This window comes from Neoarius graeffei, chromosome 13, assembly GCF_027579695.1.
Source record: "Neoarius graeffei isolate fNeoGra1 chromosome 13, fNeoGra1.pri, whole genome shotgun sequence".
NCBI classification, from domain to species: domain Eukaryota; kingdom Metazoa; phylum Chordata; class Actinopteri; order Siluriformes; family Ariidae; genus Neoarius; species Neoarius graeffei.
This window is the reverse complement of record NC_083581.1, coordinates 27,496,636-27,523,473: the sequence shown is the minus strand read 5'-3', so window position 1 is coordinate 27,523,473 and position 26,838 is coordinate 27,496,636. Positions and strand designations below refer to the sequence as shown.

General features: G+C 44.6%; 1 protein-coding gene across 2 annotated transcripts in view; it reads left to right on the top strand.

Annotated features, from left to right (window-relative positions):
• The window catches only part of lrp1ab (low density lipoprotein receptor-related protein 1Ab), a 348,035-nt gene that overhangs the window by 62,175 nt on the left and 259,022 nt on the right, over window positions 1–26,838 (top strand). For both annotated transcript variants that reach the window (XM_060937437.1, XM_060937436.1), the window contains exon 2: window positions 22,998–23,120. In XM_060937437.1, coding sequence (XP_060793420.1) covers window positions 22,998–23,120 — 123 coding nt within the window. The remainder of the gene's footprint in view (window positions 1–22,997; window positions 23,121–26,838) is intronic.

Sequence of the window (26,838 nt, the reverse complement as noted above, 5' to 3'; positions counted from 1 at the left end):
CGGCTTCTCGTCGCTTAAAAATGGCGATCTTTCGCGGTCTTGCTATTCTTGTTGGTCTTAACAACTCCGCCCCCCCGCTGACGTAAGGTGCTCTTTCCTCTGGCCCAGCAGAGAGCTGGTGCTAGCCTGGAACCAGTTTTTCTGGCCCAGAGCCAGTTCTTTGTTAGCCTGGGAAATCCCATGCTGCTTTGCACAATCGTCCCGATCTGAAAAGACAGCATGGAAACTATGGTCTAAAGGCTCGCCTGAGTTAGCGAGCCAATCAGAGAGTGGGGAGGGGTGGAAAGACGGTGACGCGTACTACTCGACAAACGGAAGCTTGTAGTTTATTTGGGACTGTTTACGGATCACATTTAACATGGCGGCGAGCGATACGAACCAAACTTTCGATCAAGCTTTAGACACTGTTCTGAATAGTTTAGAGCGAAAGTTTGTTTTAAAAAAAGAACAGCGTTTGGCGTTACAGTCTCTCTTCGTCGCTCTAACTACGTCACCGGGTACAACTGCCATGATTGGCCATGGGCTACGTATACGCCAAATGATAGACATTCGCAACGTCCAATAAACGCCCGTTGACAATCGTAAACCACACCTCCTCTATGAGAAATTCAATAGGCGGATTCCAGACCGTATTTCACTTGTGATATGGTCTGGTGTTAACCAGACTAGTTCTTTGTCAGTGGAAACAGAAAACCCGGTTCCAAACTAAGCACTGGCCCCGAACCAGCCCTGGAACTGCTTTGGTGGAAAAGGGGCAATAGATACACATTTATTTATTAAATTCTGTTGCTTTTCTATGTTAAATCTATGTAAAAAATGTTCTATAGCATCTTTAAATGTTAAAATCTCAACAGCTTCCGGGGGCTTTGCCCCCTGTACCCCAAGCAAGGGCGCTGCCCCTGCACCCCGCAAAGGGCTTGCAGCCCCCTTGACCCATGCTGATAGTTTCTTACATTCCTCTATTTTTTCCAATTACTGCTGGGATCCCTGGTTTATCCTCTGCCTACTACTCTTTCTTACTTGCCCCTTTCTCAGAAATATATTGAGAGGGCTGTTAAACCAAATGTTTCAAATGTAATATTTGGAGAGCCTGAAATTTTGCTTCAACACTAAACACACGGCTTATTAATGCTCTTATGGTTTTGTGGAACTGCCTCTTATCATGCTATCATCTGTTAGCCAGCTAGCATTTTAAAAAAGTGTATATAATATGAATATGGTTTAACGATCCTCTCTGAAAATGCTGTCGGGTTATAATGCTTATTAACTTGTGGCCATGAAGATTCTCAACAATTTATGATTTTGATAAATATCTGAGGTTTATCAGGTTGGTTTGTTAGCTAATTAGCTAACAGTAAGAGTGAAAATTATCAGCCTTTTTTTTTTTTAATGACTTAATCCTCTCCGAAAACGCTGTCTGGTTAGTTCTTGTTAGCTATCAAGGCTAACAGTAGCAGTGAAGATTAGCAGCATTTGTTTATTACTTGGGGCCAAATTACTCAATCCTGATTGGTCAATCAAGGAGGGCTTTTTTCCTTAACACGGGGCCGTATTTCTGAAATGCTATTGGCTAGTTCGTTGCTTGGTTACGGTTACAAAAATGAGCAAATTTTGTCAACAAAATGGCTGACTCGGCAATGCCGCGTTTCGCTATATTTTAGAAGAAGAAGAAACCTTTATTCGTCACATGCACACTTCAAGCACAGCGAAATTCATCCTCTGCATTTAACCCATCTGAAGCAGTGAACACACGCACGCACTCAGAGCGGTGGGCAGCCACACCAGAGCGCCCGGGGAGCAGTCAGGGGTTCAGTACCTTGCTCAAGGGCACCTCAGCCCAAGGTCACCCCACGTCAACCTAACTGCATGTCTTTGGACTGTGGGGGAAACCGGAGCACCCCCACACAGACACGGGGAGAACATGCAAACTCCACACAGAAAGGCCCTCACCGGCCACTGGGCTCGAACCCGGAACCTTCTTGCTGTGAGGCGACAGCGCTAACCACTACACCACCGTGCCGCCCACATTTGACGAAGAAATGATAAACCAATTGAAAGCTGCAAGCGAAAATGAAGATACCAGAAAAAAAGTACAAATTTTTGGCTTTCCGTGTTTAAGAAATGGGCTGCAGAAAGGCAAATAAACGAGACTCTAGTGGCGTATGAAATCTGTGAGTTAGACCAGGTGCTATCGCAGTTTTATGCAGAAGTGAGGAGAGAAAACGGGGAAAACTACGAACCAGACCCTCTTAAAGTGCCATTCCACCATTGGATGTATTCTTTGGCATGAAATACAATATATTTTATGACAACATGACTAGACAGAGAAATCTTTTAGCTTTAAAATGAGATATCAAACATAATTTTTTGACAAGTATATTAATTTTGCGACCAAAGTCACCTACCCTTTTAATTTCCGCGCGGTAGTGAAACGTGATGTCATCGGCAGGTTCCTCTTCTTGTGTACCATGTCACGTGTGACGTGGCACAGATTATCAGCAATGGCGGATAGAACGCGATTTCCACTTGTCGATTGCTGTGCCGATATTCACCATCGACCGTCTCCTTTGGGCATCACTTGCTATTTTCCTTCGCTTCTTTCCCGAAGCTGACAATCGCGTTCTATCCGCCATTGCTGATAATCTGTGCCACGTCACACATGACGTGGTACACAAGAAGGGGAACCTGCCGATGACATGACATCACGTTTCACTACCGCGCAGAAATTCAAAGGGTAGGTGACTTTGGTCGCAAAATTAATATACTTGTCGTTGTCAAAAAATTGTTTGATATATCCAGGGTTTTTTCTAGAAAAATTTAGTATGAGGGCGCTCACCATGGCGAGGGAGCGAAGCGGGGGGGGAGATGGTGCCGGTTGTCTGTCCCCCCCGCCGTGCAAAGCCTTTGAAAAATGCTCCAATGGGACATTCTGAGGCTATCTGAGAGGGAAATTGTAACAAATTGTCTGTTAACATTGAAAAAGAAAGAAGTAATCATCTTCTGCCCCGGACAGTCTTTGGCTTTCTTCCGTTTCGTGCCGCAGGATGGCATCTTTAAATGCCCAAGTGTCAACAAAAACAACTCGCGAACTACTTCTGTCAAAAGCTCCCGGGCCGGTGGGTGAAAGGTCATTCAGTCTCGAGAAATCTCACTCTACAAGTCAGCTGACCTTGTATGTAACCTATGTCAAATCTCGCGAGAGCAGCCGCGACAAGTAAACAACTAAACAACATGGCGCCTCAGTCTGGAAAACGCCAATTCGGATTGTTTTTGCACCGTCTGGCGGTGTAACTACTATGACTGGAATATTTTTGGAGCAATTATAACGTATTTGATGATCAGACACATTGCCACGTGGTGTTGCTGGGATGTTTTCACGGAGTCGGTAAAGGGGCGCACGCCGAGAGTAAGAGGGCGCAGCGCCCCTGTTCCCCCGTTTAGACGAAAGCCTGATATCATTTTGAAGCTAAAAGATTTCTCTGTCTAGTCATGTTGTCATAAAATATATTGTATTTTATGCCAAAAAAATACATCCAATGGTGGAATGGCACTTTAAAGTAATGCAGGCAGCATTGGATCGGCATCTGAGACCAGAGAAATATATCCGGGATCGATCCTGAAAGATGTTACTTTTCAAGAATCACGAAAAGTCCTCGAGGGAAAAGTGAGAGATTTGCGAAAACAAGGAATGCTTTCGAAACTGATTCAAACGTGCAAGATGGTCTCGCGCCCTGATTTGGTTCAGAAAACGTGAATGACAAATGTCGTGAACTTGAATGGCTTCCGAAGTATGAATTTGGCCCAGTATATTATAAACAAGTAATCGTATGGTTCCTCGTAAAATTTAAGGATCAATTTCACGAGTGATTTTCAAAGTTTTGAAATTGCCCTCGTCGCTTCATGACTCAGGCAATTTTCAAAACTTCGAAATCACTCTTGAAATTAATGCTTAATTTTATTCGGCCCCATACGATTACTTTTAAAATATCCTCTCGAAATTTAGGTTAGTTTATATTGGCTAACAGTAGCAGTGAAGATTAGCAGCAGTTCTTACTACTAAGAAAAATCCTCTCAAAACCCTAAGCTAGTTATTGTTAGCTATCAAGGCTAACAGTGGCAGTGAAGATTAGCAACATTTTATTACTTAAATATATTCTCAGAAATTGTCAGGTTAGTTTTTATTAGCAAATGATAGTACTGAAGATTGGCAACACTTGTTAGTACTTAAATCCTCTCAGAAAACGCGGTCAAGTTCATTCTTGTTAGCTAATAAATGCAGTGAAGGTTTAGCAGCATTTGTTACTACTTTAAGCCTAGGTCACAACCGGACGTACAAATTTTTTTTTTTTGGCCGTGCGATTTTTGGCGTTTCCCAAATCGCTGCTTTTTTTTTTTTTTTTTGTTCGTGGAGAAAGACGCACGTTGGCCGTAAGTTTGTCTTGCAACCTGAAAAAAACGTAAGCGCCCGTAGAGTTTGTTTGACATGACAAAGAACCTCTGCGGCCGGGCTACGGCTTGAAAATCAGCATGTCACACGCGCGCCCTCCGTGCGTTTCACGCACGCCCTCCGTGCGTTTCTTGCGTTTTTTGCACGTAGACCGGCCGTAGGAGCACGTACGGCTGGTTGTGACCGAGGCTTTAAATATCATCTCAGAAAACCCTGTCAGGTTAGATTAGATTGGCTAATTGGCGGTGAAGCTTATTACTTAATCCTTTGATAAAGTGTCCAGTTTGCACGTTTGTAAAGGCCAATTTATGCTGACAACCCAGTCCTCGCAGATGGCGTCGCAGATGGCGTCTGCGAAGCCCCCCCCCCTTTGCAGACGCTCTGCGTGCACCTCCCAAAAATTGTGACCACCGCAGACAGCGTCGCAGACAAGAGGGCTCTGATTGGTCCACTCTACATCCGCTGTACACGCACTTCCGCTTCCCTACTTTCCCGGTTTGGTTTGTTTTCACGACCGGCATTTTTAAAAACACGAGCGAAGATGGAGCAGCACGAAGAGCGGTTGATCGAGGAAGTGAGGAAGTACGTACATCTATACGACTCCAGTTCTAGTCATTATAAGTAACCGGAGGATAAACACTCCACTAACCACACCCACCAACTACTCCTAGCGATTTCGCGACTTCGCGCCCCCTTGCGTTGTGGTGGTGAATAACATCGCGCACGCCTATTACTCCCCGCTCAACGATAAATTACAACTGTCTGCGAAAAGCTATCTGCGAAAGCCTTGTCGCAAGAGCATGCAGAGGCCTTTAGTCGTCACCATCTGTCATTTATTTAAATCTCTCAGTCCTGTCGCATTATACCCTGTCCACACTAGGGATTTTGTACCGATACGATACTACTTTCGTACCGCAACACCTGTCCACACTAGCAACCATACCGGTACTGTAGTGGTATAACTGTATGGGTTTTGTACTGGTACAGTATCGGTACTGTAGCGCTTCGCTGTAGTGTGGATAGATGAAGCGGCTCTGTACCGATACAAATATAATGCGCATGCACAAAGTCACACACCTCAATCGATGTCTTCGCTGAATAAAATAGTGAAGAACGGAGATTCGTTTGTTTCTTTCTCAACTGCCTCGCGCGTTTTATACGATTCGACTGAATAAATGACCACCAGAAATACAGACTGTACACTGACAACAAAAAGCACACACACGTTGTTTCATCCGCCATATTCTCGGAAGGAAGTTACTCGGTAACCACGGAAACATTTCGCGCACGCGCATTTCAACTACCGTGAAAGAAAACCGCAAACATTTCTCGCTCGTGTGGACAGATGCACTAAACTGTACCGGTATACTTTGTATCGATACAGTTAGACCACTTTCGTACCGGTATAAGTGTGAACACAGCATTAGTTAGCTTCACACGGCGCACATTTGCATCGATGTATTTAGTTGCGATATATCTTACACCGGTGTAAATTTTGTGGAGCGTTCACACGTCACAAACCTGCTTACTAGAGAGAAGCGTGTTAGCACCGGTGCAGCCCCACTTGCGTTCACACGGCAGTTTTTGCGACCGTGCTATACGATGGTAATAATGCGGAAATGAAATATGCGCACACGTGAAAACGTACTTCCTTTTCCTGGTTGTTATGGCATCACCAAGCGCCGGGAAAACAACGTGGATGAAGACACCAGTGTTGCCAGATACTGCTGACGTTTTCCAGCCCAAAATATGTTCAGATCCTCCAAAATGCACTTAAAACCGCCCAATCTGGCAACACTGGAAGACACGCAGTTCTGTTGTTGTTGATATTCTCCATTTTGGAAGCGCAAAATACCAGGATGCAAATTATGCAATGCCCGTATGTAATCAACTCTCCTTGCGCGTAGCGAGTCTACCCCTGTAGCGTTCAGACGTCTCATTTTATATCGGTGCTGCCCCGCAAACTAGCATTTACTCCGGAGTAAATTTCTTAAACCACCTCCCGAGCAGGGTTGGATTTGCACCGGTTTAAGCAGCTTTCAGGGGCTACACCGCTATAACTTTGTACCGTGTGAACGCTCTACCGGGGCAGCCCCGGTGCTACACCGGAGTAAAAGTTGCCGTGTGAACACCCCTAATCTGTAGAGCTATCGGTCCTAACTTTTTTTGATGGATCTTTTGTTTAGTCCTCAGCTTCTAGATCTACTTGCGTTCTGGCAAACAGAGATGCTCGGTTCTATGAGCCCCTTGTTGCGTTTAACAATTCTTTGTAGACATCGCTGCTTTTCAGACATACCTTGCTGCACTGGCTCATTATTGTATTCAGACAAAATGGTCGACAGAGCAGGTTCATGACCCCACGCTAATAGTGTGTTGTGATTGGTCAACATGTGTTACTTCCACTGGAAGTCAGCAACAATCTTTAGGGCGTGCTTTCTTTTGGTCTCGGAACGTATGTGCTGGGCACTTGGAAAGTTCTGTAAAATTATGAGTAGGGCACATTTACATGGGGGCCTTTGGCCTAAAGGTAGAGAAGCAGCTTTGGGACCAAAAGGTCACTGGTTCGATTCCCTGGACCAGCAGGAATGGCTGAAGTGCACTTGAGCAAGGCACCTAACCCCTGACTGCTCCCCAGGCTGCTCTGGGCATGTTGTATGTCACTCTGGATAAGAGCGTCTGCTAAATGCCTGTAACGTAACTTAGATTTGGGCGTGGCACTGGTATTTGAGGGCAGGGTGCACATTCTGGTAAAATAAACCAGCTGGAACACTGTTAATTACAATGCATATTAATTGCGAGATTTAATGCTGTGTTCACACTTATACCGGTATGAAAGTGGTCTAACTGTATCGATACAAAGTATACCGGTACAGTTTAGTGCATCTGTCCACACTAGTGAGAAATGCTTGCGGTTTTCTTTCACGGTAGTTGAAATGCGCGTGCGCGAAATGTTTCCGTGGTTACCGAGTAACTTCCTTCCGAGAATATGGCGGATGAAACAACGTGTGTGCTTTTTGTTGTCAGTGTACAGTCTGTATTTCTGGTGGTCATTTATTCAGTCGAATCGTATAAAACGCGCGAGGCAGTTGAGAAAGAAACAAAGAAAATGAATCTCCCTTTCTCCCCCCTTCCTTCTCTTCCTCTCCCTTTTCCCCTCTTCCTCCTTTCTTCCTCCCTCTTTCCCCCTCCCTCCCTCCCTCCCCCCCTTTCTTTGCTCCATGTAGCTCCACGGTCGTTTCGTTTTCGCACGCGCATTATATTTGTATCGATACAGAGCCGCTTCATCTGTCCACACTACAGCGAAGCGCTACAGTACCGATACTGTACCGGGACTAATGGTGCGTTCATGTGCTATGGGAATTATGGTAAATACCAAACGCCGACATGGGAAGCACACATGAACGCCCCGTCTTGTGGTATTTTTCCACTGGGCAACTCGTAGAAAATTTTGATACACGAGTTGCCGAGATGAGCTGAACTTTAACCTTTTCAACATGGCGGTGAGCGGTACAGGACTAGCTTATGAACCAAGAAAGAAGTGGTTTTCACCTACGGAAAGCTGACTCTCACCTTTTAAACGAGTTATGTTATGTATATTATATTTATTATAATATGTATATTATAGCCTAATGCAAAATATTCTGTGGCTGTCCAAAGAACGCCAACAATGATCTAGATCAGGGGTGGGCAATTATTTTTTCCATGGGGCCACATGAGAAACAGAATTTTGTGGAGGGCCGGACCAAAAGGCTGAACTAAATTCTGCATAATATGAATTGTATTTCTTTATATGAAGCAATAAATAATATTGTTCTTACAAGCTGATAAGACTGGTAAGAGTATGGAAAAAATGAGGTTGCCTTACAAAAAATGTCATTTATTCAATCAAATTTCCCAAAACGATGGTTAACAAGGGCGGCACGGTGGCGTAGTGGTTAGCGCTGTCGCCTCACAGCAAGAAGGTCCTGGGTTCGAGCCCTGGGGCCGGCGAGGGCCTTTCTGTGTGGAGTTTGCATGTTCTCCCCGTGCCCGTGTGGGTTTCCTCCGGGTGCTCCGGTTTCCCCCAAAGACATGCAGGTTAGGTTAACTGGTGACTCTAAATTGACCGTAGGTGTGAATGTGAGTGTGAATGGTTGTCTGTGTCTATGTGTCAGCCCTGTGATGACCTGGCGACTTGTCCAGGGTGTACCCCGCCTTTCGCCCGTAGTCAGCTGGAATAGGCTCCGGCTTGCCTGCGACCCTGTAGAGGGATAAAGCGGCTAGAGATAATGAGATGAGATGGTTAACAATGTGAACGTTTGTACCTTTTTTTTTTTTCAGTCACATTCACCCCAAAACACAATAAAGACATCACAATATTGTCTTTCTACTCCAAATATCAAGCAAGATACATCATATTATAATAATGATGCCCACATTTGTAGTCTAATCACCTCATTTGGTGCTTTTCGCCGGAGATCGGCTCCGGCGCCTGCTGGTGACGTCACGCTATGTGATCGGCTGGACCGTTTGAAGGATGACGTACAAGTTTGTGGTTGGTCTGGACAAATTACGGAAGTAGTTATCGCGCGATTAGGTTTCGTGGGATTTCATGTCATGTTCATGTCGCGCGCATTGCGTTTTTGTTGAACACAACTTCAAAATAAAAGCAATGCACATTCAGTCCATGCATGAGGTAAAATTAGAAAATACGTTTCTTTTGTAATTTCTAATTAACCTTACGCGGGCCGGTCAGAATGAACCAAAGGGCCGGATGCGGCCCGCGGGCCGTAAAATGCCCAGGTCTGATCTAGATACTGGCTACTCTCATTGTGGCTACAGCCAAATTTCCAAAAACTGCGTGGCATTCAATGTGTTAAGAAAATCTCTACTTGTCATGATCAGGAAATGTTCAGCATTATTTACCTTTTGACTTTTGATAACTCGTATTCCTGCTGCAGCTGATGAACAAGACGATCTATAATTGTTTTAGCCAAATAACAGGCCTGATTCTGAATCTGGTCCACCATCTTTAATTTGTCAACAACAACAAAAGCATGTGAACACAACACACTGGTAAATAGCACTTCCCAACTGGAAAATATCTTCCCATAGCACATGAACGCAGCAGAAACCCATACATTTGTGGGTTTCGTACCGATACAGTTATACCGCTACAGTACCGGTATAGTTGCTAGTGTGGACAGGTGTTGCGGTACAAAAGTAGTTTCGTATCGGTACAAAATCCCTAGTGTGGACAGGGCATTAGATTCATAATACATGAAGTATTTTGCAATTGTGAAATAATTACATTCTTGTTTGTTATTCTCGAACTGATTTAATTTGCTGCCGGAGTGTAAAGTTCTGTTATCCCTAAGCTTAGATGACAAACTCCTCTGTTGCTGGATTTGGTCTGTGTTCGCTTTCCAGTCCAAGATATTTTCAGCCTAGTCTACTGTGACTGATCGGAGCAGACATGTGAAGTGGCTTCTGCCGTCCAGGTATGCCTTGGACAAATATTATGGCAAATTCTGCAGCTCGGGTCTAGACCTTGTGTTCCTGGATTAGGAATTTTTGACCCCCTGTTGTCCTGTTCCGCAGACATTAATCTGTTTACTGAAGTGTTCACTGTAAGACGAGAACAATCCGCCCTTTCGCCCCGACGAGACAAATGAGTCTGGTTACTTGGGTAATATGTTTTTAACCCTGTAGGCTGTTAAAAATGAATCATGTCTACAATGTGGAAGAATATCAATCAGGCTAGCCCCGGGGGTGTGGGTGAAAATGAATGATGAATTCGTTTTTCCTAATTTTCCTAGGAATTTGCTTCATTTGAAACTGGCTCCTTTAAATAGCAGTGATTTTTTTTTTTTTTTTCTCTCAGCTGAGGAAGCTATTCCATGAATCTCGAAAAGGGGTAGACAAATTATAAACGTATTAGCGAGTCTGTTTCGTGGCACGACACACAAGCAGAGTGCTGAAGTGTCGTCCACCCCCCCCACCCCCCCACCCCCCAAAAAAAAAAAATTGCATGATTTTCTTAGAACGGTAATTTTCCAACGATTATAATGTTTAAATTACTCATAAGTGTGAAACGCTTTTTAACAGTTTATAGCTAGTTAACGTTGTGGACCGTCCTGTTCTGTTCAACATTTATCAGCTGCTATAAACAGTCCGTTCCCTCACCAGCCGAGAAACCGGGAAGTATAAACTCTGTTCGGAAGACTCGTGAAATAAATGTCTCCGAGTAAAACGGAATACCACACGTTTAGCTACTTAACAAACTAACAAGTATCCGATCGTGTAGGAAATGGTGAAAATGTTATTTGAACCTTGCACCACTATTTTCACGTAGCAGCACGTTCCTGATTTTTGAAAAGACAGTCATCGACGTGTGCGAATTAATATGCGTAGTGAAAACCGTTCTCGTAGCGCACGCTATTGTTAGAGCGTTAAAGTTAAACCTAGCTACATACCAAACGAAAAACGTGTGTTTGTGTTTCCATCTGGTTACTACGATCAAAACAAACAAACAAACAAAAAAAAACAGTAAAACAGCTTGTCCCAGATGCTTGGGCGACTGGTATGTCCGCGAATGTTCATGAATGACTTAAGGCCTCTGCATGCTCTTGCGACAAGGCTTTCGCAGATAGCTTTTCGCAGACAGTTGTAATTTATCGTTGAGCGGGGAGTAATAGGCGTGCGCGATGTTATTCACCGCTACACCGCAAGGGGGCGTGAAATCGCTAGGAGTAGTTGGTGGGTGTGGTTAGTGGAGTGTTTATCCTCCGGTTACTTATAATGACTAGACCTGGAGTCGTATAGATGTCCGTACTTCCTCACTTCCTCGATCAACCGCTCTTCGTGCTGCTCTATCTTCGCTCGTGTTTTTAAAAATGGCAGTCGTGAAAACAAACCAAACCGGGAAAGTAGGGAAGCGGAAGTGCGTGTACAGCGGATGTAGAGTGGACCAATCGGAGCCCTCTTGTCTGCGATGCTGTCTGCGAGGCTTCTGCGGTGGTCACAATTTTTGGGAGGTGGGGGGGGCTACGCAGACGCTATTTGCGACACCGTCTGCGAAGACTGCGTTGTCAGCATAAATTGGCCTTTAAGCCTCGTCACAACTGGCCGTACGTGCTCCTACAGCTGGTCTATGTGCAAAAAACGCAATAAACGCACGAAGGGCGCGCGTGTGACGTGCTGATTTTCGAGTCGTAGACTGGCCGCAGACCAGCCGCAGAGGTTCTTTGTCATGTCAAACAAACTCTACGGGCGCTTACGTTTTTTTCAGGTTGCAAGACAAACTTACGGCCAACGTGCGTCTTTCTCCACGAACAAAAAAACCGCAGCGATTTGGGAAACGCCAAAAATCGCACGGCCAAAAAATCGTACGTCCGGTTGTGACCTAGGCTTTACTGACTGACTGATATTGTTCAGCGTATGGATAGTTCCCCCTTCTGCTGTTTTAGCAGACCTGTAGGATCTCAGTAATGATATATAATGCGGCTGAGCAGCTAGGTGGTTGTGGGGCTTTCGCAAGCTCGCCGCTATTGAAATGCTCCTGATGTTTCCCGTTGGTCGCAGTCCCAGAGCAACAAATAAAGCCCTTCTTCAGTCCGGCCCTGGCCTCGCTCCTGCATCTCAGATGTGCCAGAATGATCAAGTCCCCCTCCGTTCGTTTTGCACCTATGCAAATTGTGCCGTGGTTTGGCACGCCGTTTTCGGAAAACAGCACCATGGCATCCAAATTAGATCTCGGTGCACTTGCGGTGTGAGAAAAACAGCCCTCGACCGTGTCAGCCCCCCGACTCCGCAGCTTGCACAGCAGGAATTTGCGGTCTCTCTCGTGCTCCCATCTGGGTGGAGTATAAATATAGACTCGCATGTTTTCGTTTCGGTTTTATTTTATGCAAAGTCATTGGGAATGGAACAGGCAGCCCGGAGCAGCCAGATGTGAGGAAAGCAATTCGGCTTGTTGAGATGGATTGCGGGGCGTGTCCTCTGTCCAGACCTGATGTACAGCTACTTTGTTGTTAATAGTGCTTATACCATTTAAAATGGCTCGGTTTGGGGGCCACGAAGACTCAATTGAGATGGAATTAGTGTTATTAGGGCTCAGCATGAAAAGTGGATTGCTTTTAGCAATCCCTCAGCCTGTCTACTCCTCTCTCCCTGCATTTCATTACTCTCTCATTAAAGACTCGCGCTTGGCATTTATATTTCATACCAAGATAAAACCGTCTAAAGATTACACGTATTAATGCCGGCAATCGTGCAAACAAAGCGTACATCCATTGCTGTTAAAAGCATAAGGAAGTTGTCTATCGGTCATATTCCATATTCAGGTTCTCGCATGGTACTCACAAAAATATTTGCACCTCTACAGAAGTAGATAAGTAGTTTACTGCTCTTCAGTGTTTTATCCAGGTCTGAAATACGATTTACATTAAAACACACAGAATTACTAGCTGTAATGTGTAAAGAGGGGGGGAAACCTGTTCTAAATATATATATAAATTTTTATTTATTTATTTTAAATACGAGCTCCATCTGGGACCTGGAGAACCAAAACTGTGATGTAAATCTCTGTCACTCATGAGGAAATCGATAAATTTGGGCACTTTTTTTTTTTGGTGAATGTGTCTATATAATAAAAAGAAAATCACACATTGACTTGAAGATATGAAGTTTTTCTTCTCATGTTGAAAATCTCACATTTTTCCAGATGAAATACATCACGGATCTGAGTGACGTGTTTTAAATAATGTATGTTGGCTTTTATTTCCAGCTAGCATGATATTGAATGAGCCGAAGACGAGTAGGTGAATGAAATGATATGCCACAAAAAAAACTGGTAGTAGTTGTTGTTGTTGTTGTTGTTGTAGTAGTCTCTCATCGGCATTCTCAAAGCCCAATACTAGCTTACCCATGACTCAGTGTTAGCGTGGCAGTCCAGTTACCTTCCAGCCGGTGTGGCATTAGCAGAGGTCAACACTAGCTTACCCGCAACTCGGTGCTGTTAGCGTGGCAGTCCAGTTACCTTCCAGCCGGTGTGGCAGTAGCGAAGGTCAACGCTAGCTTACCCGCAACTCGGTGCTGTTAGCGTGGCAGTCCAGTTACCTTCCAGCCGGTGTGGCATTAGCAGAGGTCAACACTAGCTTACCCGCAACTCGGTGCTGTTAGCGTGGCAGTCCAGTTACCTTCCAGCCGGTGTGGCATTAGCAGAGGTCAACACTAGCTTACCCGCAACTCGGTGCTGTTAGCGTGGCAGTCCAGTTACCTTCCAGCCGGTGTGGCAGTAGCGAAGGTCAACGCTAGCTTACCCGCAACTCGGTGCTGTTAGCGTGGCAGTCCAGTTACCTTCCAGCCGGTGTGGCATTAGCAAAGGTCAACACTAGCTTACCCGCAACTCGGTGCTGTTAGCGCGGCAGTCCAGTTACCTTCCAGCCGGTGTAGCGTTGGTGAAGGTCAACACTAGCTTACCCGCGACTCTGTGCTGTTAGCGCGGCAGTCCAGTTACCTTCCAGCCGGTGTGGCAGTAGTGAAGGTCAACGCTAGCTTACCCGCGACTCGGTGCTGTTAGCGCGGCAGTCCGGTTACCTTCCAGTCGGTGTGGCATTAGTGAAGGTCAACACTAGCTTACCCGCAACTCGGTGCTGTTAGCATGGCAGTCCAGTTACCTTCCAGCCAGTGTAGCGTTGGTGAAGGTCAACGCTAGCTTACCCGTGATTTGGTGCTGTTAGCGCGGCAGTCCAGTTACTTTCCAGCCGGTGTGGCATTAGTAAAGGTCAGTGCTAGCTTACCCACGACTCTGTGCTGTTAGCACGGCAGTCCAGTTACCTTCCAGCCGGTGTAGCGTTGGTGAAGGTCAACGCTAGCTTACCTGCGATTTGGTGCTGTTAGCGCGGCAGTCCAGTTACTTTCCAGCTGGTGTGATGTTGGTGAAGGTCAACACTAGCTTACCCGCGACTCTGTGCCGTTAGCGCGGCAGTCCAGTTACCTTCCAGCCGGTGTAGCAGTAGTGAAGGTCAGTGCTAGCTTACCTGCGACTCGGTGCTGTTAGTGTGGCATTCCAGTTACCTTCCAGCCAGTGCAGTGTTGGTGAAGGTCAACACTAGCTTACCCGCGACTCTGTGCTGGTAGCACGGCATTCCAGTTATCTTCCAGCCGGTGTAGCAGTAGTGAAGGTCAATGCTAGCTTACCCGCGACTCGGTGCTGTTAGTGCGGCATTCTAGTTACCTTCCAGCCAGTGCAGTGTTGAAGGTCAACACTAGCTTACCCGCGACTCTGTGCTGGTAGCACGGCATTCCAGTTACCTTCTAGCCAGTGTAGCGGTAGTGAAGGTCAACGCTAGCTTACCCGCGACTCGGTGCTGGTAGCACGGCAGTCCAGTTACCTTCCAGCCGGTGTGGTGTTAGGCCAACGCTAGCGCAGTCAAGCCAAATCTTATTAATAATATTTATTTTCCCTGTTTAATTTACTTAGTTACTTTTAAAGTCAACATCGACAGCTACACAAAACGGCGCTACCTGGCAGCCAAAATTCTCTCAAAATCTTCCGTATTTAACGAAACCAACCTCGCAGCCAAATTGTCACTCAATAATGCACACTCATTCTCGATTGGGTAGAATGACGTAATACGCGTAAGATAAGCAGTATGCTAACAATATTGCATGCTATCAAACCAAATGAATGAAACCTGCTAGAAGGGAAAAGAACATGTTTTTATTCCATGGGAAAAGTGTCCTGTACGTAGAACAATTCCCGATATTTCACTCTGATGACGTCACTCGCCGTGTTTTACCGCTGACTAGACGCGCGTCACGGTTGCATGACGATATGAAGTTTGTTCTCTTGTTGAAAATATTTTTACGTCACTCACTCATGAATATATTCACCACTCGAAGATAACCGTCATATCTTTGTGCAACTGTGTAATCTCCTCTACGTACGCCTTTTCCACACGTCGACCCGGTTCTGTAAGGTCGTAATGAAACGTTTGACCTGCTTTGGTCAAAATAACACAAGGATGAAGTACCACAGCTCCTCCTCACCCTATCAGTACGTTTACATGCACGTCCAAATCGAGCTGCTGTCGGTAATCGAGCAAAGGGTCCCAGCAGGGGTGCCAGAGAAATCCAATCCTACATGCACAAGTGAAATCGGGCTATTGTGCAAGGTGCATTGTGCACCCGAGCCACACGTGGCGCTACACGCCCCATCGTGTTGGTACACTCCCGGTTGTCGTCATGAAGAAGAGCTATAGTGTTGCCAGATACTGCTGACGTTTTCCAGCCCAAAACATGTTCAAATCCGCTAAAATGCACTTAAAACCCCCAATCTGGCAACACTGGCAGTTCCGTGTTCAAGCTGTTAGGCTTGCTCTAACAGACTGTATGGCTACAAACTGTCTGGCACAGACCACTGTTTTGTAAGACAACTTATTTTGCACAATAATATTTTTCTAAAGTCCATTTTTTGCTTACAAAAAATATATATTTTTTTGCTTACAATTTAACTTATGTCTTAATAAACACACAAAGTTCAATTGTTTTGCTTTTATTGACATTCTTCAGATGTTGGACATGTGTATGTATACACACACAAATACAGTGACTTGTTTATGTACACAATTCACAGCTATGCAACAGCTGTACAGATGTATTTGGTGATACAGTAAGTGAGCTAAATTTTAACAGTGCAAACAATGCCACAAAAAGAAAAGATTCATGATTCGTTGTCATGCCGACCGAGGCTGTCGTGTTTCCCTTGTGGTCTTGTCACTCGTCACTTCCGGAAGGGGCAGTGCTGAAGTAAGTAGCTCGAATACGTAGCTCAATAGGGTTTACATGCACTAAGTAGCTCGGCAGAAATCGCATAATCTAGGTCGCGTAGCTCGATTCCGAGAAATCAAGTTCGGTTCGATTTCAGCCGAATTAAGGTGTATACATGGCATTTTGAACTTCGATTTCAGTCGAGCAACGGCAGAAATTCGATTCTCTCTATGTGCATGTAAACGCACTGAGTGTAAACAGCCCTGTTCCTTTAAATGATAATGAGCCGTATGTACCGTAATGTCCTCTTTAAATTTTTTTTTTTTGACTTGTTGCATTGCACTCCAGAAAGCAATTTTTCCAGCAAAGAAACCTTCCCGTTCTTATCCGTCCAATTTTCTTAGTTGTATTATGCCCATATGCTAGTATTTACACAGTAAGTGAACTGAAATGACCATTTTTATCGCAGTAGGGATCAGACTTCTCTGTATAATGGTGTCTTTGTAAGCGCGTACTTAGAGGCAGATATTATCTACGCCAGACAGAGGGATTAAGTAAAGGACTGCTAAAGTCCTCAGCCGAGGAAATGATACAGTAACGACCAAAATGGTACATAAACTCAACTCGTCTCGATCAATAGGGGTCTCTGAAGGGCTATGCGAGGGGTGACACACAAACGGACATTATGTAATGGAGGTGTGTGTGTGTGTGTGTTAGCAGTGGTCGGTTATCTTTCTCCCACTCACATGGCCTCTCCCTCTTTCCTGTGATGCAGCTTGGGGCTTCTGCACTTTTCCACTGCCGCCAAGAAAAAAAAAAAGGCATTTAACAAGGAGACATTGCTTAAAAAAAAAAACCACACGTCCAAAACACAATGCAGATTTTTATTTATTAAAACGACCCTTTTAAACCAAGCGCGAATGAATCACCCAGTGCAGATATACAATACACAATCGCTGCCTGTCTGTAATCTGGCCGAGCGCAAACGACAGGACTGTGGCTGTTCTTTCTGCTTTGAGCAGCCATCTTATTATTATCCGGTTCAGCCTGAGTCATGGTGGCCACACGTCTGCGTGACAAAGACGAGAAAGTGGAGGAGTGTGTATAGTCTCGATTGTATTCTCTCCATTTCAGGGTGTTATGAGAATCGCGTTATTTTTTGCACAGGGTTCGTGCTTGGCTAACGCCGGCTTTAAAGGGGAACAGAGGGCAATATAGAGAGTAAATATAACGAAACACACATTAACGAACCTTATTCAAGACTTACAAAAGTATTTTGTTCGAAGGTTGGAAAGTTATAGTGTTTTGAAAGTAGCTCGAGCAAACCATTTCCGCAGTTTGAACAGCCCGCCATGATATTAATTTTATCCAATCAGAATGCACGTTCATTTTCTCTGCGTAACACTCATGACGTATGTATGTGCCCAGTTGTGTTGGCTCATTGAGGTTGGGAATAGCACGTGTGAAATACCTGTTTCTGCCTCTTGCGACGATTTCGCAAGTCCACGGGTGGCGCCTATCTCATTGCAGCAAATAAATTCTGCTGGACTCGTGAGCAACTCCGCGTTACATTTTCCGCACGAGCACCACGCCGTATCACCTGCACGCAGACGCTCTGCCCCGCCCCACGCTCGTCACGCCCATGGTCAGCATCAGTCTCATCCTCGCCGTCATCCGAGCTTTCTTCTCTTATTTCATCACCGGAGTCGAGAGTACCTCTCCTAGCTATTTTAAATTCGTTTCTTAAGACAAGGATTTTTTAAGATGTTACCTTGTTGACAGTTTCGGCGAGAATCGTCCGCCTTCTTCAAAACAGTCACCAGATATGTCCTGGGGGAGCGACCTGACAGCAGGAGGCGTGAACTACCTGTCAAATTGGGCGGGACGTTCACGCATCCGTAGCGTAACATCAGCTGATAAGGCACGTCACCACTCGACATCTGGTGACTGTTTTGAAGAAGGCGGAAGATTCTCGCCGAAACTGTCAACAAGGTAACATCTTAAAAAAATCCTTGTCTTGGGCAATTCCATGTAAATGTCAACCTCACCATGCAAAAATAAAGCAACATGTAATACATCAAAACCACTCCCAGAGATCTCACCTAGGCCTGTATTTTACAGATGTGAATAAGTTGAACCAATTTGTAACCAACCTAATACGTCACTGTCAGTCTTTCTTTCTTATAATGTAAACCCCAAGCTAAAATCAACTTTGATCATGTACAATTCTATATTATTGCCACAAGCCACAGAAATGTATGCTAAAATCCACAAAACAGCAAAACAATAGCCATCCTAAATATTATTTAAGAACTTTGATAGTTTTAGCTGATATTTAGAGAGTTTTTCAAAGGGTTATGGTGGTTAAATTGCTGATTTTCTAAACATATACCATGTCTATTTCAGACGCGTCACATCCATAACGGAATTTCGTCACATCCATAACGCTGACTTTTCCTTCCGAAACTCTGCATGAAATAAAAAATATTTTAAACAAAGATTTTTTAATATTCACCTTGGACCCCTCTATCAAACGGATCTCTCCATTTCGACATTAGGTTTACAATTTCACAGAGTTTGATAAAAATGTACAGTCACCCAAGAAAAGTGATACTTTTTCTGTCACATCCATAACGCATCTTTTATTGGCATTTTCTGGCATGCCCTAGATGTACTATGGGAATTGTTCTTGTTCTGTCACTTCTCCAGTATGGCACAGCCTTAAAATATGCAACACCTGTTTAAATACTGGGAGACAATAAAACATGCACTGGGTCATTTGTTGCCATTTTGAGTTCGTGTCACGTCCATAACGCTGGAATTGCTCTCTTAAGAAACGAACTTAAAATAGCTTTAATAGTTAGACATAATGAACTTCCACTACACAGGACCTCTCCTAGGTTCAAACTGGTACCCTTCTAAGCCATAGCCTGCTTGCAGTGTGTCTTGCGGGATCTCTTCGTATGATTCGACAGAGCTGTCGCTTTCACTTGATGCGCCCGACGCCATGATTACACGCTTCTCTCCTCTATTTCGGAGAGTCCCGCTAGTGCAGTGGGTAGCGCTGACGTCACGGTCTTTTAAAAATGGCGACTCTTGTGCAGTTTAGCGTATAAAGTATTATATTTACAATTACCAAGATATTTCGTTGTTTTCTAGTATATAAATTTGATAGAATACTTAAGAATACGTTACTTTGTCACATCAGCAATTGTATATATTATATTTGGTTCCCCTTTAAAACAACTTTTTTCCAAGTGATTTCAGTCTCGCAGGCAACTTTTATAATGCATACATGTCAACCCCTTTGGGCGTCCACCTGTAGTATCCGAGGAAGAAATCCATAAAATCAACATAAAATCCTTATAGCCTTCGAATCGCACCAAACTTAATAAATAAATAAGTAATTGCCTGAGAACTTCGTCCAGCATGTCGAAAATTGCCTCGCCCATGCCGATATTGCACACGGGCATGTCTATGATTCTTGACTTCGCCCCTCTGTTTATGTCGAAGATCCGCACCAAAACGGCCAGTCGCTTGTCCGTCTTTTTGTCATCGGATTCGTCGATCAAGGAAAATGGCGACGTCCGGCAGTGCTGGATGATGGGTAGTGTAGCTTCGGGGGCCAAGCTCTTTTTGATTATTTGCGTTGTTTTGGTGCGCCTACAGCTGATAGATTGCGAAATCGTACCGTCCGTGCAAATTCGCGGCAACAGTTCTGTCAGGTGGTCCGCAACGGCTAGCGGCAAACTGTGCTGAGCAATAAAATTACAGATCGTAACTTCTGCTCTTATTACACTTGTTGGTTGATCATCGGTCTTCGGCTTTGCAAACATCGTCATTTGCGGCTGATTCTGTTTCTGGTGCAAATTTCGCTGATGTAGTTTGGACCTCGTGTGTTCCGTCACGTCGTAAACTTTCCCAGACGCCGCAACTTTTATATCTCGCACACAAACTGTGCAGTGCGCGTACTCCTCATTTTTCGCCTGAACAATGGCGCCATTAAATGTCTCCTTCCATTCAGGAAGATACCGCCGGCCGTGTCTCATTTTCTTTCTCGGTGTTCCCATTCTTTCACTCAGCAGACGCTATTCAAAATCTCCCAGGTGTAAACGATGAGAAAATCGTTCGAACAATGACCGTTTGGCGCGTTTAAATGCAGATCGTGCGCATGACCGGAACGACCGAAGTCTCGCAGTCATGATACTGCATGAAGCTTGAGGAATAAACATCCGGTTTCACATAGTCTGGGTTATCTGCCCCTGCATACACGCTGTTCTTTGTCTATAAATCGAGCTTTTGTATGTTTTTGCGACGATCAGCTGACGATGTTCAAGTAAGATACACGAAATAAATTTAGGTCAGAAAATACTGAAAATCCGTAAGACTTTGTTTATACACCCGTACGCCCTTGAAATGAGCTAAAATCCGTATAATTTCCGGACAATCCGTATAGGTTGACATGTATGATAATGTCGGAATAAAATCGTGAGTTTTGCTCGAGTCGGGGTGCACTCCCGTCATCCTGATGGTTTGGTGCAAGGTGGTCAGTTGATGTTCTGATAAAATCAGCTGCGTTTAATGTTAATCTTTTCGTCTTGGTTCATGCAAATAGTGACGTTGCAAGATCGCTAGTCTTTTCAAAATCAGAGATCGCTTGAAAAGTCGTTGGGGGCAAGGCCGACATAACTCTTACCCGTTTTTCAACCAACAGGGGATGAGTTCTTGAACCAGTTCCATTCAGGATTCTTTAAAGCTTGGCGCCAGGTCGCGAACCAGCCCCCATTTTCGCTAGTTTTGAACAGAACTGTTGTTATCAAGGATGTGTCATGAACGGAGGGCATTGCGCAACTCGCAGCAGGAGGAGTAAACCGTAGGAGCGAGATGGCAGTGCACACTGATGACCTCTGAGCTGTGGTTCTGTTATGACCGATTTGTTTTCGGCCCCTTTTTTTTTTTTTTTTTTCCTGAAGATGTATCCTTTTCCATTACTGCACTCCACTTCCTATCCAAACTAATGACTCGCCCACTGATGTCATCATGGTTCGCGCTGGAAAAACCAGCTGTATTTTGGTTCCAGCTGGAAATCATCAGCTTTTCAGGTTCTGAACTGATTTGTTTTTGGCCGAAATGCTCGGTTCAAAATTTGGAGCGAGAACCAGGTCCAGAACAGAACCCGTTCCTTGTTGGTAGAAAAGGGCTGTCTGTGACTGACGCGTCTTTAGATATGAGAGACGGTCAGATTTTAGCCTTTTTAAGCATCTTTTCAAAGTCTTCTACATTGTCAGAAATAGGAGTCAATTTCTGTCCCCCGAGGTCCAGTCTACGCTAATGTACCCCCTAGGGCAGGGGTCTTCAATCCTATCCGCAAAGGGCCGGTGTAGCTGCAGGGTTTCATTACAGCCAAATTGGAGGCTCACTTGATTGTTGACTGGAGACGAGGGTGAAATGATTAAACAAGTGAAATCAGGTGTAGCTCCTGCTTGGTTGGAATGAAAGCCTGCAGCCACACTGGCCCTTTGTGGATAGGATTGAAGACCCCTGCCCTAGGGCTTATTATTGGACGTCAAGGGAACTATGGAACTTCTTGGTTCCAGAAAGGTTACATACATGTTGGGTCCTGCCCCAGTGACAAGCCATTGTACCCCTAAAAGTACAATAACGTACTTTTATTTTCTGAGAATGTAGTGTTTGGTGGAAACGATGGCATGTCAAAAATAATTTGCTTTCAGAGCCACTTTTGACTTGTACAACAGGTTTTCCAGTGTTTCAGGGACCAGCTGTTCTGAGACCTACATTAGGGAAGTGGCCTCGGCAGCCATTTTTAGCCTTGCTTCAAATGCCGGCGTGATAATTTATTAAGAGCCCTTCAAATCAATCGGTTTTGGAGGCAATAACCAGGGTGCACTTTCTTTGCTCGTGAGGTTCTTTGCATTGTTTTTATGTCAAAGCACCATGCGAGTCGACTGAATTTACTGATCAGTTTTATTTTCAAGACACGAGTGTTTGGTTTAGTGAGCGAGAAATAAAACACAATGGCGCCTGTGACTTTAGTCTGGCAGCGGTCAGCACTACTGTCACAGCTGCTATTACAGAACCTCAATCAACACCTTCTGACCAATCAGACTTGAGCATTCAGCGGCGCTATGGGAGAATAGGAAATGAACTAGAAGGAACAAAAGCGTAAGTAGCGTGCAAAATTAGTAAGGAAACCGTTTTGGCCACACAGTCCCTCTGACTTGTCTCCTCCAGGACGTAGTCGCAAGTGGGCAAACAAAATTACGGAGATATTCAACCTCGTCCTCTGCAGTCCACTCAGTTTCCGTTAAGCGTGTTGTGAACACATGGGTGTTGAACGGCGTTTTCTCGACAAGAGCTGAGAAGCAGCCAATTGGAGATTTCCCTGAGAAAATCACATTTACGCGGCGTCACGCGCAGCAGATCCCTGAATCCAGTTCATCATCTGTCTGTGTGGAAGAGTGAAGGCAAAAAACTCAAAGCATAATAATAATGATGCTTGGAGAAGAAATTTTGCCTTGTTGTACCCAAATGGTCGATACCAACCAGGATATGATTCCTGACTGCGTAAAATAGTTACGAATATCCCCCCCCCCCCCCGCATCTCCAGTGCCTCCATCTCCCCAGCCACATTTCTCTCATATTTCTCCTTTATCTTGCTTCCGTATAGAGTAGCAGAGATGGATGTGATGTTTTGTTTGTTTTTCTAAGATGTAAGGATCAGGTGAAGGATGTCCTCACACAGCTGTGCTTAATTTTCTATGTCCTGTGCTTCCAGCCCCGAAGACCTGCAGCCCCAAGCAGTTTGTGTGTAAGGACCAGGTGATGTGCATCTCGAAAGGCTGGCGCTGTGATGGAGAAAAGGACTGTCCTGACGGCTCTGACGAGGCCGCCGATATCTGTGAGTAAATCCGTCTGCTTTTCCCAGAGGTTTGGTAAAATCTAGCTCAAGCATCTCGGTAACGTCCCTACCTACCACGTAACTCGGGCACGTCATGGACTGCATTGTTGTAAAACGACAGTGCGCACTGCTGCCGTAGGAAACTAATCAGTGACTGGATGGTGTGGAGTTACTGTTCCACCACAAAGTTGATTATTATTTTATAGCATCTCCTGAAGTGTTTTATTCTTCTCTCATACCACAGCAGTTTGCCAGTGCTTACGATTTTTAAAGCTAGACTGCCTTTCAGATTTTTCAAGTGTAGGTCATAAAAAGAATTTTCCCCTACACCCAATTATTATTACTTTTTTTAAACTTACAAATTCGAATCAGACTTCCAATTTTATTTGTTTTTAAATGGAACAGTTAATGAATTTAAGGCCACATGGCCCTAAATTCTCCGCTATTTTTTCCTGCTTCACCATGACCCAATTCAAGATACTACATCATGCATGACGTGGTGGGCTTTCCCCGTTCGCGCAAGGCATCGTGGGATACAAATTTGAAACGGGAGAGAAAAATGGAGGACGTGAGCATGCGAATGAAACGTGAAAGACCGACTACAGTAACGGAAAGAAAGCGAGAAGAAAAGACGTTGTATACGAAGGTGTTAGGGTTTTGCTGGGATTCGAACCCGGGTCGCTGGTGTGATAATCCAGCAAACCCCCACTAGGCCACCAGGGGGATGACTCAAGTGCAGAGGCGTGAGGCGAAAGTAGAGTATCAAAAACAGTTTATTAGCAATATGTACAATCCAAGGGAAAAAACAAAAAGAATAATCCAAAGCTCAGAAGATAACCAAAAATAAAATATCCCAAGGTTCAAAGTCCAAAATCCAAATAAGAATAGAAGAGGCAAAAACTCAAATGCTCAGAAGATAAAAAGGTCAAAACAAAATCCACAAAGTCCAAAAGAAAGAAGCAAAAAACCAAGAATACAAAGACACAGGCAAGGTACATGGGACAGAGGGAACTAGCACTAATAGCATAGTAAAGGAAAAAGACTCCGTGACAAGGGAACAAACAGAGGGGTATTTATACACACACTAATTAAGGAACAGGGCGGGGCAGGAAACAGGCAATGAAGACAAACACAAAAAACAGAGTGGCGGCCTCTAGAGGCCAAAACAAACATGACAAGATGGAAATAACAGCGGCCTCTAGAGGCCAAAACAGTCCCAGTCCTAACAGAAGGAAAGGAAACGCAAGACCGAACTCAGCGAGCACCTCGGTGTGATCAGCTGTTCGTTTAGCGACAGAGCGATGGAACGGTCGGTGCACGCTCAAAGGTAAACCTGTAGATGGCAGTAATGCAACACTGTGGATGCCAGCTGCGCACACACATGGACTTCCTCTGTCGGACTGCGCAAAAGCGAGCGATTTTCATGCACATTTGCTCAGGAATCCCCTCAAATTAAATCACTTCCCAGCCACAGAACGTCCTGCGGTTTTAGAAATTACAGAAATAAACACATCACAATGACCAAATTTCAGAGGGAACTAAATTTCACCGATTCTTATGCAATCAAAAGGCCGTCTCGCTTTAGCGTATTCGTAAAGATCGACATTTTATCTGTGTACAGTTACGTTCGCGGAACATTCGCAAAACTGTCAGCACTTCCGTTGTAGCCGCTATAACAGGAACGCTTTCCCTCATTTAATGCTCTCTTTGAGATTTAATAAAATCTAGAAATGCAGCTCGTTGTAAATGTACGTTAAAGCTCCACGCTGAAGACTTTCCCATGTCGGAAAACCTCCCCTTAAAGGTTCGTTGATGCTTAACGTTAAATACAGATACCGAGTCTCGTTGTTTGTTTATTTCATCTGTATGTGCACGTTTTCTGAAAGCTAACCGATACAGATGAAACGACGCGGTAACGCCGGAAGTCGTAGGGGTGGCGTAGGAAATGGTTCAAGCAAGACACGGCAAAGAAAATGTAAAAAAACGGCAGAACTTTTTTGAGCAGAGGTTCTGATTTTAATAATAAATTTTCAAATTTTTACCTCGTTCTTAACATTACAAGCTCCTCCTGCTCCACTGTCGCCATGCTCGTCGTCGGAAATGATTTTTAATTTTTTGCATTTAGTATTTTGAGCGTGTACGCAACTGCGTGCGGGGCACGTAATGTTGACTTGAACTGATTGCAGAATAATGAGGGGGTGTGGTTTTAGAACTTGATTTTGAAGAGGCGTTTGCGCTACTCGAAATGTGAGCGTTATGGATGGTTGACTTTCAATATTAGTAGTTCTGTGTTGCTTTCAAGGCCTAAAGGCCAATTTATGCTGACAACCCAGTCCTCACAGATAGCGTCGCAGACAGTGTCTGCGTAGCCCCCCCACCTTCACAGACGCTCTGCGCGCACCTCCCAAAAATTGTGACCACCGCAGAAGCCTCGCAGACAAGAGGGCTCTGATTGGTCCACTCTACATCCGCTGTACACGCACTTCCGCTTCCCTACTTTCCCGGTTTGGTTTGTTTTCACGACCGGCATTTTTAAAAACACGAGCGAAGATGGAGCAGCACGAAGAGCAGTTGATCGAGGAAGTGAGGAAGTACGGACATCTATACGACTCCAGTTCTAGTCATTATAAGTAACCGGAGGATAAACACTCCACTAACCACACCCACCAACTACTCCTAGCGATTTCGCGACTTCGCGCCCCCTTGCGTTGTGGCGGTGAATAACATCGCGCACGCCTATTACTCCCCGCTCAACGATAAATTACAACTGTCTGCGAAAAGCTATCTGCGAAAGCCTTGTCGCAAGAGCATGCAGAGGCCTTAAGACTGCGTTCAGACTGCACCCTGAAACGACCCGTATCCGATTTTTTTGCCCATATGCGACCTGTATCCGATTTGTTATTGACAATCTGAACGACACAGATCCGATTTTTTCACATGCGACCCAGGCCGCTTGGATATGTGGTCCTAATTCCGATGCATATCCGTTATTTTTACATGCGACTGCAGTCTGACCGGACAGGTCGCATTCATGCGACCTACACGTCATCAACAAGAGACAAACGTCACTATTCTGTGTTGGCTAATCCCGCCTCTTTGGAAGAGTGTGCTTTTTTTTTTTTTGTTTACGTATTACGTAGATGTGCTTATTACGTGTCAATTTGCGCATGCGGGACACTTTTGGGTCGTTTTCCGTTCATATTGGAGATCGCATACAAGTCTCATATAATTGGTAATGTGAATGGCCTAACAAAAAAATCGGATTTCACAACAAATCGGATATGGGTCGTTTCAGGGTGCAGTCTGAACGTAGTGATGACGCTTGTATTAGGAAATGTTTTGAAAGATCAGGTGCATGGATCCATCAGAGTGCAGTTTCTGGCTGGATCCATTGATGTTTTGCGATTTGAGAAATCAATGATAAACGATTTCCGAACCGTAGGAGCAAAAAGCAGTTGAGTAATATTGAACACGTGTACGGTATATATATATATTTTTTTCTTCCCCCCTACTGTGTTAAATTAACTCATTTTTAAATAGAACCCTTGGGTGCTGCTTAAAAAAATAAAAGCTTTGGTAAATATAATGAAAAATGTGCGTGAAAATTGTTATCCCTCTTTCTTGATTAAATCACCAATCCAGGTTTTTTTTTTTTTTCCCTTTTTGTCGCTGCTTGGAGTTTAGCTCTAGTATTTTTACTTTGTTTCCTTTTCATCTA